Source organism: Prionailurus viverrinus, unplaced genomic scaffold (assembly GCF_022837055.1).
Source record: "Prionailurus viverrinus isolate Anna unplaced genomic scaffold, UM_Priviv_1.0 scaffold_35, whole genome shotgun sequence".
Classification (NCBI taxonomy): domain Eukaryota; kingdom Metazoa; phylum Chordata; class Mammalia; order Carnivora; family Felidae; genus Prionailurus; species Prionailurus viverrinus.
The window spans coordinates 296,769-309,420 of NW_025927605.1; the positions used below are offsets into that span (position 1 = coordinate 296,769).

The 12,652-nt window shown below is 44.6% G+C and overlaps 1 protein-coding gene across 7 annotated transcripts in view; it reads left to right on the forward strand.

The window, feature by feature from the left end:
- The window catches only part of LOC125158396 (RAD52 motif-containing protein 1-like), a 58,853-nt gene extending 48,691 nt beyond the window's left edge, over positions 1–10,162 (forward strand). For all 7 annotated transcript variants that reach the window (XM_047845354.1, XM_047845358.1, XM_047845355.1 and 4 more), the window contains 6 exons: positions 315–2,122; positions 2,504–2,608; positions 6,791–6,840; positions 8,369–8,423; positions 8,503–8,645; positions 8,747–10,162. In XM_047845354.1, coding sequence (XP_047701310.1) covers positions 315–2,122; positions 2,504–2,608; positions 6,791–6,840; positions 8,369–8,423; positions 8,503–8,645; positions 8,747–8,849 — 2,264 coding nt within the window. In that variant the 3' untranslated portion in view covers positions 8,850–10,162. The remainder of the gene's footprint in view (positions 1–314; positions 2,123–2,503; positions 2,609–6,790; positions 6,841–8,368; positions 8,424–8,502; positions 8,646–8,746) is intronic.
- Positions 10,163–12,652: the final 2,490 nt, after the last annotated feature.

The following is a 12,652-nucleotide window of genomic DNA, read 5'->3' on the forward strand; positions in this document are numbered from 1 at the left end:
CCGGGTATCTTCCAGCCTTGGCTTTTCTTGAGGCCTGGGCAATCGGCCCTTAGGGACCAATGGAATAACTCTAAATATAGTTATTCACACTATGGAATGTTCTGAGGAAATAGCTACTTTTTCAAAAAACATCTTTTTCTCCTTTGGTTGTTGCCAATCGTAGGTCCAAGTTTGAGTTCGTCTCCTCTCTAAATGGCGCTCAAGTATTTGCTGATTCTTAATTTGCTTGACTGGCATGTATGACTGTGCATTGACAAAGAGCTGTGCTATCAGTCTTTCATTATCAAAACTCATCTCTCCTCCTTCTTCGACAGATCAGGAAGTATACCTAAGGAATGCAGAAGGATCATTCATGAAGGTATTGAAAGCTCGAAAGAAGAGCGCCAGCACGGAGCTGACTATTGAGCCAGAGAAGGCATCCTCAGACATAGATCGTGTCAGTTTGTCAGCCTTTATGAATGAGCAGCTAGACTTCAATGACGAAAGTGATGTCATTAGTGCACTGAGTTACATATTGCCTTATTTCTCGGAGGGCAATCTAGAAGACGTAGAATCGACGCTGTTACCGTTCATTAAACTTCTGTTTTCAAATGTGCAAGAGGGAGACAAGCCCGTGGGTCACTCGATGAATGACACAGGGGACCCGTCTCTTAAACCTGGATCCAACAATTCAACTTACAAGAATAAACTGAGAAAACTCTACTTTCTGGAAAATTTGTTAGATGCAGAAATTCAGGAAAAAATTGATGAGGTGAAAAACAAAGAAAAAACGGCCATGCTTATACATTCCAGCCTTTTAGGTCCCAAGTTTAAACGTCAAATCTTTCCAAAGAAATTGGAAACTGCCCAACCGCAGGAGAAGAGCCTAGATGAAGTTGAGAGTGTGGGGAAAAAGTTCCTGAGAGTGAACAAGGTCATCAAGGGCCCAAAGGGCATATGGAAAAGGCACTTAAAAGAACTGAGACGTCAGAACATCCAGAGGAAACAGAACGCCCAGCCGTCTGTGGAGAACATGGCCAAGGAAAGAAGGCTCAGGAGACCATCCCCAGGGGAGCTTCACGTGGCGCACAGGCCCAGCAAATTAGTGGGAAGCTCCTTCAACACAGAGCCTTCGTTCGTAGAGGAGCCCAAGGCAGCGGTCTCTTCTTTCCTGAAGCAATACTCTTTGGGCAGGCCTTCTGCCACCCCCGCTCCAAAATCCCCACCTGACGTGAAAAAAAAATCAAAAGACTTAATGTACAGCATTTTTCTTATACAAGATGCAAATGCTAGAGTTAGAAATATGAAGGCTTCCGGACCAGCCTCACACCCCAGAAAAACACACCGCTTTCATAAAAGTCGCTCCCGTGTGGTCCACAGAACACCCAAGGCCAAACTGAATCGAAAGTCCAGAAAGGAAAGTTCACTCAGTAATAGACAGCTGCTTGCAAAGAGGCCTCCATCCTCTGCAGTCAGGAGCCTCATAAATTCCCCTTCACGAGAGGATTTTTCATCTCCGGGAGAACTGAGTCCTCAGAAAAATCCTTTTCCAGAATTATTTGCTCCTTCAGGAACTTACAGAGAAAACACTACTGTAGAGAACACTACTGCCCAAAATGTTTCTGACGAAAATATTTCTACAGGAAACACTACTGTGCCAGAACAAACCCTCCCTGAATTCACAAACCGTAAGAATCTTTCCACTGCTAATTCTACTGTTACTGCAGACAACTCTATGCCGACCGTTAAACAAACCAATGATACACAATGGGAATACCACAATGCGGGCACTGGCTTGCCCCCAAAAGCCACAGGCTTCCCTGTGTCAAAGCTCTCGTCCTCAGGTGATCTGTTTGAAATTCAGTTAAACCAGCAGCTACAGTCCCTCATCCCCAACAATGACGTGAGAAGCCTCATTTCTCATGTTATCCGGACTTTGAAAATGGACTGCTCTGAGACCCACATGCAGCTGGCCTGTGCCAAGCTCATCTCCAGAACAGGCCTCCTGATGAAGCTTCTCAGCGAGCAGCAAGAAGTAAAGATGTCCAAGGCAGAGTGGGATACGGACCAATGGAAAAATGAGAATTATATCAATGAGAGCACAGAAGTCCAGAGTGAACAGAGAGGGCAGGAGTCCAGGGAGGTGAGGATAAATCCCTAAATGTGGGGTCTCGACATTTAGGTGGTTTAGGACATGGACCCAAGCACAAGGACCAGGGGCTCCTAGTCCGGGTCTTGTCTTGGCCACATAATTTTGGCTAAGGCAGTGATCTGCCACTTTGCTCATTTAGGAAACAGTGCCGCTGTTCCCAGAGTAGACAAAAAGAGGACCTAACATACAAGATACATAAATTCTTGAAGAAAATGCTAATGATTAAGATTACATATCACATTAGATTTGGTATATTCCTTAAGAACCTATAAGCGATTCATCGGAAAGAATGGGGTTTTAGAGTCGTTAAAGAATAGTTAACTTTCATCCTATCTCTGTTTTCTAAAAAAATTGGTCTTTCCCTTTTTTTAGCTCACAAAAGAAGTTCCAGGCTATGGCTATAACAACAAACTCATCTTGGCAATATCTGTGACTGTAGTAGTGATGGTTTTGATCACAGTTTTCTGTCTCATTGAGGTAAGGAGGACAATTAATTCCGATTCCCAGACTATATTCCTTCTTTATAATAGATTCAGAACCCACAAACTGAAAATCAAAGCCACTTTCCCACCTATCACGACTTGATATCCCTCTTCAGTCTGGAGGACTGAGATATGCTTTGTCCTTTTATTGCAAAGTATATTCCAGGGATTTTAAAAGGAACCCCACTGCCGGGAGACATCTGTGGATTGTAACCAAGATAACAAGCCATTAGCTTGTTCTGAGACATTAGGTCTAAGAAGGCCACAGTTGACATGATAGTAAAATTTCTTCAACTCAAAAAAATGATGTCGATTCGATGCACTCGCCAGGCAGCCTCCTACTACCACTGATTTCTTTCCTCGTTGGCTACAATGATGAGAGAGAAATAGTCTTCAGCTCCATGGAGCTATCAGTCATCTTGGAAGAAAGGGCATGGCTTAGAGATAAAAGTGTCATCTTGTTGATTAATTAGATGTACCCACAGCTCTCTCCTCCACTTCGCAAGGCATTGTGTAAACAGGTTCAGTTAAAACCCTGCAGCTAAAATCCTGCATCAGGCTACTCAAAGCTTGTCATAATTACAGTTGCCTATTCCTGGAGCTTGCCTGTTTACCCTTTATTCAATTATGTATGAATTGAATATATATTCAATATATTTATTCAAATATACCTATGCTTATTTTATATATATATGTGTGTGTGTGTGTATATATATATATATATATATATATATATATATATATATATATATATTGCCATCTGTCATGGCAACCCTCCATTTCAGCCAAAGCAGCCCCTCACCATCCCCTAGTCAGACCATGCCCATTCCTACTTTTGTTGGTGACTTTGCCCACTTGAAATTCCTTTATTTCACTCTGCTGGTGGAAGTCCCATGAGCCTTCAAAAGCCAACTCGAGTTCATCTTTCTTCACAAAGCCTTCCCCGAATACTGTAATACTCCTGGACCTAGTCCTTCTGTGAGATTGTCACCATTTCTTAGGGTCTACAGTGACGCATTCCCCTCCCCTGATAACAAAAATATGCTAAACAGTTTGTTAAAAGGCAGCTCCTCAAGAGAGAAATATCAAGGTCATGGATCCGAGCAGAGATATGTAAGGCTTCCTGGTCTATCAGACTTGAGTAAAACCTGACTGGATGTATTAACTGCTAAGGAGAAACATGTCTGTCTTCTGGAGGGTTGGTCAGTAGTAAAAGCATAGAAATGGTGAGGAAGAGACCAACATGGGCAGTGCCCACCTAGCCTTGCCTAAGAGTAGAGATGGCACCTCAGGCAGCAGATGAGAGTCAGGCCCACCAGCCGGGCTGTGCCCGCGGGGCAGATGGATGGATCTGGCTACCTCAGTCCTTTCCATTAAACACTGGATTCAGCTCATTACTTTTCTTCCACTTCTCTTCTCACCAAATAGCCTCCTGATTATACTTCAGTGTGCCACCGAGGCCTGTCTCCACAGGAGGTAATGCCCAATCATGTAGACACAGATGCCCTATCTATGGAACGGATGTTTTCCTTATTGTCAAGTCATGACCTGACATTCTGATTTTGATCAATCCTGTGACATTGGTAAGGTGATATTGCCTCCATGTAGAAAGAAGTGCGTTCTCTCTTGATGAGATCAGAGTCTGATTTCTCAGCCTAAGAGCCTAGGAACTAGCGTGGGGTCAACTTACCATGACCTCTGGGAAGAGAAATCATTGGCCATTGTCCAGTCAGTACTCTGCATCTTGAGGTGGCCTGCAGCCTTTTGCTTTTGGGGAAGTTCTATAAACTCCTATTGCCGTTTTAAATTCCTATGTGGTTTAACCTTGTGTGTATATTTTTTTATGTGGTTTCATTATTTCCTCTCCCTACTTAGATGATACACTTTTTGAGGACAGAGACCATGCGGGTTTTTTCCTGTAGTGGACAATAATGATGTTCAAAGGAAGAGATGAGGCATTGTGTCAATTTCACAATGAGGAATAATGCAACCGAATATTTATGTGAAGTAGCCTACAGAGTCCAGCAATAGACAGATCCGTGGGTGACTAGGACTTTTGAAATGTTACCTTTTAGAGGCGCCCGGGTGGCTCAGTTGGTTAAGCGTCCTACTTTGGCTCAGGTCATAATTTCATGGTTCAGGAGTTCGAGCCCTGTGTTGGGCTCTGTGCTGACAGCTCAGAACCTGGAGCCTGCTCTGGATTCTGTGTGTGTGTGTCTCTCTCTCTCTTTGCCCCTCTCTCACTCTTACTCTCTCTCTCTGTCACTCTCAAAAATAAATAAACATTGAAATGTTACCTTTTAGTATTCAAATCAGTGGAAGAAAATAAATAAATGGTAATAGAACAACTGCTTAATTATTTGGGAGGAAAATAACAACAGATCCCTATTTCTCACCTTAAAAAAACATATTTCAGGAAATGTAAAAAAAGAGAAACAAGAACCCATCAAAGTATGAGAAGAAAATAGAATCAATACTTTTATAATCTTGTGGTGAGAAAAAGCTTTGTGACCTGATGCCACATGCAGAAACATTTGATAGATTTGATCGTCTTGTCTGATTTATGCTTGGAATAAACCAGACATCTGATTTAATCCCCACAGTCCTGTGAGGATGATATCACCATCCTTCTTTCATACATAGAAGGGGATCAGCTTAAGGCCCCTGTGGCAAAACCCAAAGCAGAACCCAGCTGTGCCTGCAGTCAGCCTGTGCTCCTATCCCACTGTTCCATCTCCTTCACGATAAAAACACTGACAAATACTTGAAACATTGAAATTCAGTGAAAGCCCTTGAAAGGATTAATATATTTCATACGAAGAGAGTTTTCTAAATCAACAGGAAGAGGACGAACAATCCAGGGGATCAAGGGGGCAAGGACTACGATGAACAGGAGGGTGTGGACAGTCCGTCACCATATCTGCCTCATGGCTTATGGGACATGGGTCTTGTTAACAAGGCCTTTTCGCCTCATGGTATAAAAATAGTCTCTGATATTTTCTTCTGTACTCTTATAATATTTGTTGTGATTTATTTATTTTTAATCTGTATGGAATCTGTTTGGTGTTTTGGTACGGTCGAGGTAGGGGATCTAACTTTTTTCCCTTACGTAAAGATCCAGTTACTTTAAAATCTTTTATTGAATGGTTCATTCTTTCTTCATGGATCTAAAATACTACTTTTATCTGGACTCTATTCTATCAATCTGGTTTTCTTTTCCTGTATCAGTATCACGCTACATACTTAACTGCAGTTGCTCTGTAAGAACGTATTTTAATGTCTGCTCTGTGATCTTCTTTTTCACACATTTTGTAGCTATGCTTGCACATTTTCTCTACCAAATGTCAGCTGGCCAGTTTTTGTTTAAAAAACTGTCTTGGGATTTGAATGGGATTGCCTTGAATTTGTAGGTCAATTTGAAGGGAACTGACATCTTTACACTATTCTAGGAAAATAGTGTCTCACATCATGTATTCGTTTCTTCTTGATGTCCTTCAGAAGAGCTTTAGTGTTTTCATCTCATCGGTCTTACCCATTCTTTGCTAAGTTTATTCCTAGGTACTTTATGCCTTTTTATTGATAATTGTAAATGGGATAATTCTTCCGTTTTTTGATTATTTATGGAACATAGGAAAGTCATTGAGGTTTACATGTTGATCTCTTGATTTTATATCTAGCCATCTTACTGAATTCTCATATTTCTTCCAATAAAATTTTAGTTGATTCTCTTGGGCCTTTTAGTTTGTCTGTAATTTCGTATGCAACTACGTCTTAGTTCTTCCTTTCCACGAGTCCATTTTTTCCCAGTGCATCAGTTAGGACCTCCTCAACACCAATGAATAGCAGCAGTGATAACAGACATCCTACTCTTGTCCTTGACTTTAAAACAGTGCTGCTGTTTAGGTTTCTGGTAGACACTTTTCTTTTCCTCCTCCCAAGAATTTTTATTAGGAATTGTCTGTTGACCGTTATCTGAGACAGTCAGTAAAATGTATTACCAGCTGCACACAAGTTAGGTGTTATTGAAGAGTCAAAGGACTGTTAAACAAATTCCTGTCCTAGGAAAAGTTATCATCTCACTGGGTAGATAAGACCTAAAATGCCAAGGAATGAATAAAGATTTGGAGGGAGTGGTTATTGTGATGGGTAACTGTGATCATGTTTTCTTCCAAAACAGATTCATTCTCATAGAGCAGCAGCCAAGGAAGGTAAAGAAGGAAGCTCAAGGTAAATATTAGTCTGGCAATCGTTAAGGTAGAATTTTCGAACTAGATTTTCAAACTCCTCTATTTCAATCCCCTTCTTTTACAGCCAGGAAATCACCAAAGGCAGAAAGAATACATATTTGGCCTAATGCTTTGCCTGGATCCAGCAAAGTTAGCTGCCCAGCCAAACCCGAGTTAGAATGGGACTGGCACAGAGCACCTGCTCACTAGACCTTTAAAGAAAGATCGTGGGGGGACGGGGGTGGAAATGTTCAGACCCGTTCCTGCTGGCGGTGGGCATCAGGCCTGGCCACAGACCTTCTCAGAGGCTCTGGAGAAGGGATAGGGAGGGCCAAAAGTCGTGGGGTGAAGGGGCTAGTCTTCAAGCATGATGGAAGGTGGAATACATGAGTCCCTCCTATAAAGTGGGGGGGAAACTTCCTTCTTCCTCCTTCTGGTTTTCGAGGCCCCGCTCTCCATTCCCTTTATCCAGACCCAATAGAATTTGAACTGGGAGAGACCTTAGATAATCATTTATCTCTTCCTTTTATAATAATGAGATGGAGAAGGAGAAAAGGAAGATGTCTTGCCGGACGGTTGTATCACTAGTACCACTAGAACCAGAAAGACGATGGTTCCTTTCCAGTTGGACACGTCTCTGACTACACTGTTCCTGGGCTGTGAACTGCATTTTATGTCACAACTCAGTGCACACATACCGTATAGATATAAGTACCTTCTAAAACAAACTTATCATACACTCTGATTCTTTCTGTTCTGTTTTTTTTAAGTTTATTAGTTATTTGGGGGGGGGGGGGTGGAGCAGAGAGAGAGAGAGAGAATCCCAAGCAGGTTCTACACTATCAGCACAGAGCCGGACACAGGGCTCAATGTCACAATCTGTGAGATCATCACTTGAGGCAAAATCAAGACTTGGGCTGCTCACCTGACTGAGCCACCCAGGTACCCCCTATTCCGTTTGTATTCAAAAAGAGTATTTTGTGTTTTAGCGCTAGCCGTGTGTTTTAAGGTGATTTCACGACTCACTCCCTCATCTGCCTGCAGTGTGAAAGTCAGTGAGCTAGATAACTGCTGGTTGGACTCAGGCATTCACTCGGTGCGATTCATCTCGTAAGGTAAAGCAGCTAGGAAAATAGAAACACCTCCCCACCCGCCAGCAAATGATGCCTGGGAGGCTAAGCCTGGCGGGGACTGATGTAAAATGCTTCTAGAGAGAGTTAGGTGCTTCTGCCGTGTGGTCACCCAGTTTGTTGACTGCACAAGGGCACTTGGCCAAGGGCCAGAAGGTGAGCAGGGTGAAAATCCTGCCTATACTTCATGTCAAGTTACATACAAAGGTCTCCCAGGGACACTGTGGGGCCATTATGGACAGACACAGGAAAATTCTGAAAGCCCAGCATGTATGGAATTATTCCTGAGATCCCAGGTCTGTGTTGATTTTGCTTGCTAATAACACCGGAGAAATACATTGTGAGAGGCATGGAAAATGGTACGAATCACTAATTGTCTGTGTGTGTGTTTCCTTCAAGGGGCTTCTTTGGATCTCTGCTGCGTAAGAGATGCTCAAAGGAAAGTGACAGTCAGGTAAATCTGAGGAGGATAAAGTACCGTGGCTGGAGAAGGCAGGGGAAACAGACCTAACATTGTCCTTTCTGTTTTCTAGGAGGGCTTTTTCTGGAGAAGGCGGCCACTTTGGCTTAGGGACATGTACAGACCTCTCAATGCCACACGCAAGAAAAACATGGCACAGAAGCTGCACGACAAGGATTCTTCTGATGAAGATGAGATTTTCCACATGGAACTAGGGTACGTGATTGGGGAAGATTTTCTCTAAAATGAGGAAATTATGAAGAGTTGAATTGTTCCTTTCGAGAGTCAAAGCCTTGGCATTCTTCTCCTTTTCCCAGGGAGCCTGGCAAAGCCAGAGCAGAGAAGGCTCAGGCCACAGATTCCACTACTGAAGAGCTGGGTGACGAGAGTGAGACACTATGTGAGGTTGTCACAGAGTGAACGCCGTCCTGCCTCAGGCCACCTACAAAGTTTACTTTCCGATACTGGCTTCTCAGCATTGCTTATAAAAGACTTGTTTTTCTCATATTGAAACGTATAGATCCATAACCAATTCTAGCCACGTGGTAAGGAACTAAAACGTAAACAGTTAAATATTTATCTACAGACAACAGGGGCCACAGGCCAGAGAAGCAGGACTGAAGCCAGAGTCCCTCGTGGTAGCCAGTATTTCCACAAGACACAGTACGGGCCAAGTAGGGTGAATGGGGCGTCTTTCCCTCGCTTCCCTGATACAGTCAGTCTCTGGAAACTGGAAAACGTATCTTCAAGGGGCTTAGACTATTAAGTGAATTAACAGCTTATTCTGGTGCTCTCTCCCCTGGCTCACCAAATACCAGTTATTCACAACGTGCTTGACCCCCTGCCCGTAGAGGATCATCTCTTTCTGGCCCCTCCGTAAGGTCTTTGGGGTTGCCAGAAAATTTGGATCGCTGAGCCTACCTCCACTGTCGGGCTGAGGCCTGTCTTTCTTCCCAAGAGCTCAAACTCAGACGCAAAATGTGTAGTTGGAAGTAGGGTGTTCCTCAACCTTACAAGCTAGTAGATAGTTCCCATTGGGTTTTTTTGTTTGTTTTCTTTACAAAAAAAAAAAAGTCCCCACCCTCAGAGAGCTGGCAGGGAGATGCTGGAGGGTTAGAGTAAAGAATGTGTGAGAGCAGTAATTACCCAGGACTGCCCTGCTCAGGCCTTTATTTCAGAAAACTTATTGGTGGGGGCACTTACTGGTCACCTGTACCACACTAGCCTCTGCCGACCCCACTGAGGGTCGGATGCGTGCGGCTGGGCTCTCTCCAGTTCAGCCCAGCACCACACCTACCACTGCTTTCCTACCCAGCTCGGATCAGGGCCGCACGATTGCAAGAGATAATGCAGCACAACGTGCAGAAGACGCAAACATCCCTCCACTTCTGCAGAGGAGGGCGTTAACCAGTCACATTTGGGATGTTGGGAGGAGTCGGGGTGCCTGGGTGGCTCAGTCCGTTGAGCATCCGACTTTGGCTCAGGTCATGACCTCATGGTGTGGGAGTTTGAGCCCTGCATTGGGCTCTCTGCTGTCAGCACAGAGCCCACTTCAGATCCTCTGTCTCCCTTTCTCTCTATCCCTCCCCCCAGCTCACACACTGTCTCTCAAAAATAGATAAACATTAAAAATAATGCAGTCATCTATACTTTCTGAGTAAATGAATGACAGATTTTAGAAAAAGGACGTCAGAGTCAAAATACAGTAGTGAATAAAAGAAATCCTGAATGAACAAGGTTTGATAATCTCTTTTCTTAATGTCTGTTTATTTTGAAAGAGCGCAAGGGGGGAGGGGCAGAGAGAGAGGGAGAGAAAGAGCCCCAAGCGGGCTCCGTGCTCAGTGTGGAACCCGATGCGAGGGACTCGATCTTACGACCGTGAGATCACAGCCTGAGCTGAAATCAAGAGTCGGATGCTTAACCGACTGAGCCACCCAGGCGCCCCTGACAATCTCTTTAGATGCCCCCAAATAAATGCTGGTGGCTTAGCGATAGGTGATGGAATATGGCACCAACCGCTGGCCACCAGCAGAGTCCCCCGAGGGGACAGTAGGACTGGGGCTCAGCCCAGCAAGTTTGGCAGGGTTGGTAGGAACGGTTCCAAGCGGAGTGATTGGCCCATCAGTGCCTCTTTGGCTCTATTAGTTTGCTGCTGCTGGGCAAGGACACCTGTTCTCCTGGTGCCTGCTCCCGTTCCCCCAGCGTTTTAGTGAGAATGGCCACCAAGTGTCTGTCTCTGTGTGGTGACTTCAGTGAGCCAACAAATAACTGTGTTGAAAGCACGAGACTAGAGAGTAACAGTAATCGGAAGCAGCAGCAGCAGCTAGTTCACTATTTGCTTACTTGGTGTCAAGGCCTGGGTTGGGCGTGTTGCAGTCTTAATTTCGCCCAACAGTCCGTGAAAACATACTTTATTATCCCCATCTGGCAGATAAGGGGACAGGGCTTAAAGGATGTAGGTAACCTGTTCAGGTGCCCAAAGCTGCAAATCCAAAACTGCCAGGTAGGGGTTTAATCCAGGCCTGTTAGCTCCAAAGCCTGCTGACGGTTATACTGCCCTGCTGCAGGGTGCAGGGGTACAGAGACGTCTAAGCCATGGTTGCCATCAAAGAATCAATAATTAGAACGATGAGGATGGTGGCAGCTACTGTTTGTTGAGCACCTGCTTTGAGCCAGGCGCAGTACCAGGCCCTTTAGTCACTCTTAGGTCACAAGGGCAGAAACTCCTCATGCCAGCTCAAACTCCTTAATGAGCTGGGTGGAGCAGGGGCTGGTGGTGACTTTTTGAATAAGAGAGGTGGACACAGAGACAGAGCTGACAGAAACCAAGAAGACCCATCTGTGCCTAGTTGGGCTTCCCGAAGTGTGGGCCGGGATTCCAGGCAACTCCATTCTCCTGTTTTGGAATATTTCCATGAGCGCAAATGTGGTTCATAAAGTGAAGCCTAGAAAATGTTGTTTCTATAACACTACCTCAAATTTGCACAATACTTATTAGTCTCAAATGCTACCCTGCCATATTTCTTTTAATTTTTTTAATGTTTATTTTTGAGAGAAAGAGAGAGAGAGCATGCGGGCAGAGAGAGAGGGAGACACAGAATGTGGAGCAGGCTCCAGGCTCTGAGCTGTCAGCACAGAGCCCGATGCGGGGCTCGAACCCATGAACCACGAGATTATGACCCTCTCTGCCACTCCTCCACTCGCACTCTATGTCTCTGTCTCTTGCTTTCTCCAAAATAAACATTTAAAAAAATTTTTTTTAAACAACAATAAGCATTTATTCCTCAAAAAACGTCTTTTTTAATGTTTATTTTGAAGAGAGAACAAGAGAGAGAGTACAAGCAGGGGAGGGGCAGAGAGGGAGACTAGGATCTGAAGCAGGCTCCAGGCTCTGAGCTGTCAGCACAGAGCCCAATGGGGGGCCCGAAGCCATGAATGGTGTGACCATGACCTGAGCCAAAGTCAGACGCTCAACCAACTGAGCCACCCAGGCGCCCCATTCCTCAAAAGTTTTGAGTCAAAATTTCGGGAATAGCTTGGGCACTTCTGCCCCTGGGTCTTTGGTGAGATTCTCAAGATACCACAGGGCTGCAGTCATCTGAAGGCTTGACTGAGTCGGAAGGGTCCACTTCCAAGGTGGTTCACTCACTTAACATGGCTGTCAAGGGGGTTGGAGGGAGGCCTCAGATCCTTGCCATATGAGCCTGCCCACATGCTGTTTGACTGAATGTCCTCACGGCATGATGGCTGGGTACCTCCAGAGTGAGTGATCTGAGAAAGAGAGACAGAAATGACAGAAGGTATCCTTCCTATGACCTCACCTCAGACGGCACAGAGCAGCATTTAGCAGTGACTTAGTCACTAAATCCAGTTCACATTCAAGGGGTGGGAATTTAGACCCCACCTTTTAAAGAGAGAAGAGTCGGGGTGCCTGGGTGGCTCAGTTGGTTAAGCGTCTGGCTTCAACTCAGGTCACGATCTCGCGGTCCATGAGTTCGAGCCCTGAGTCAGGCTCTGGGCTGATGGCTCAGAGCCTGGAGCCTGCTTCGGATTCTGTGTGTCCCTCTCTCTCTGCCCCTCCCCCGTTCATGCTCTGTCTCTGTCTCAAAAATAAATAAATGTTAAAAAAAAATAAAAATAAAGAGAGAAGAGTCAAAGATTTTGTGAACATATTTTATTTTATTTTTTATTTTTTTCCAGCACTCATTCAGTAGATCTTTATT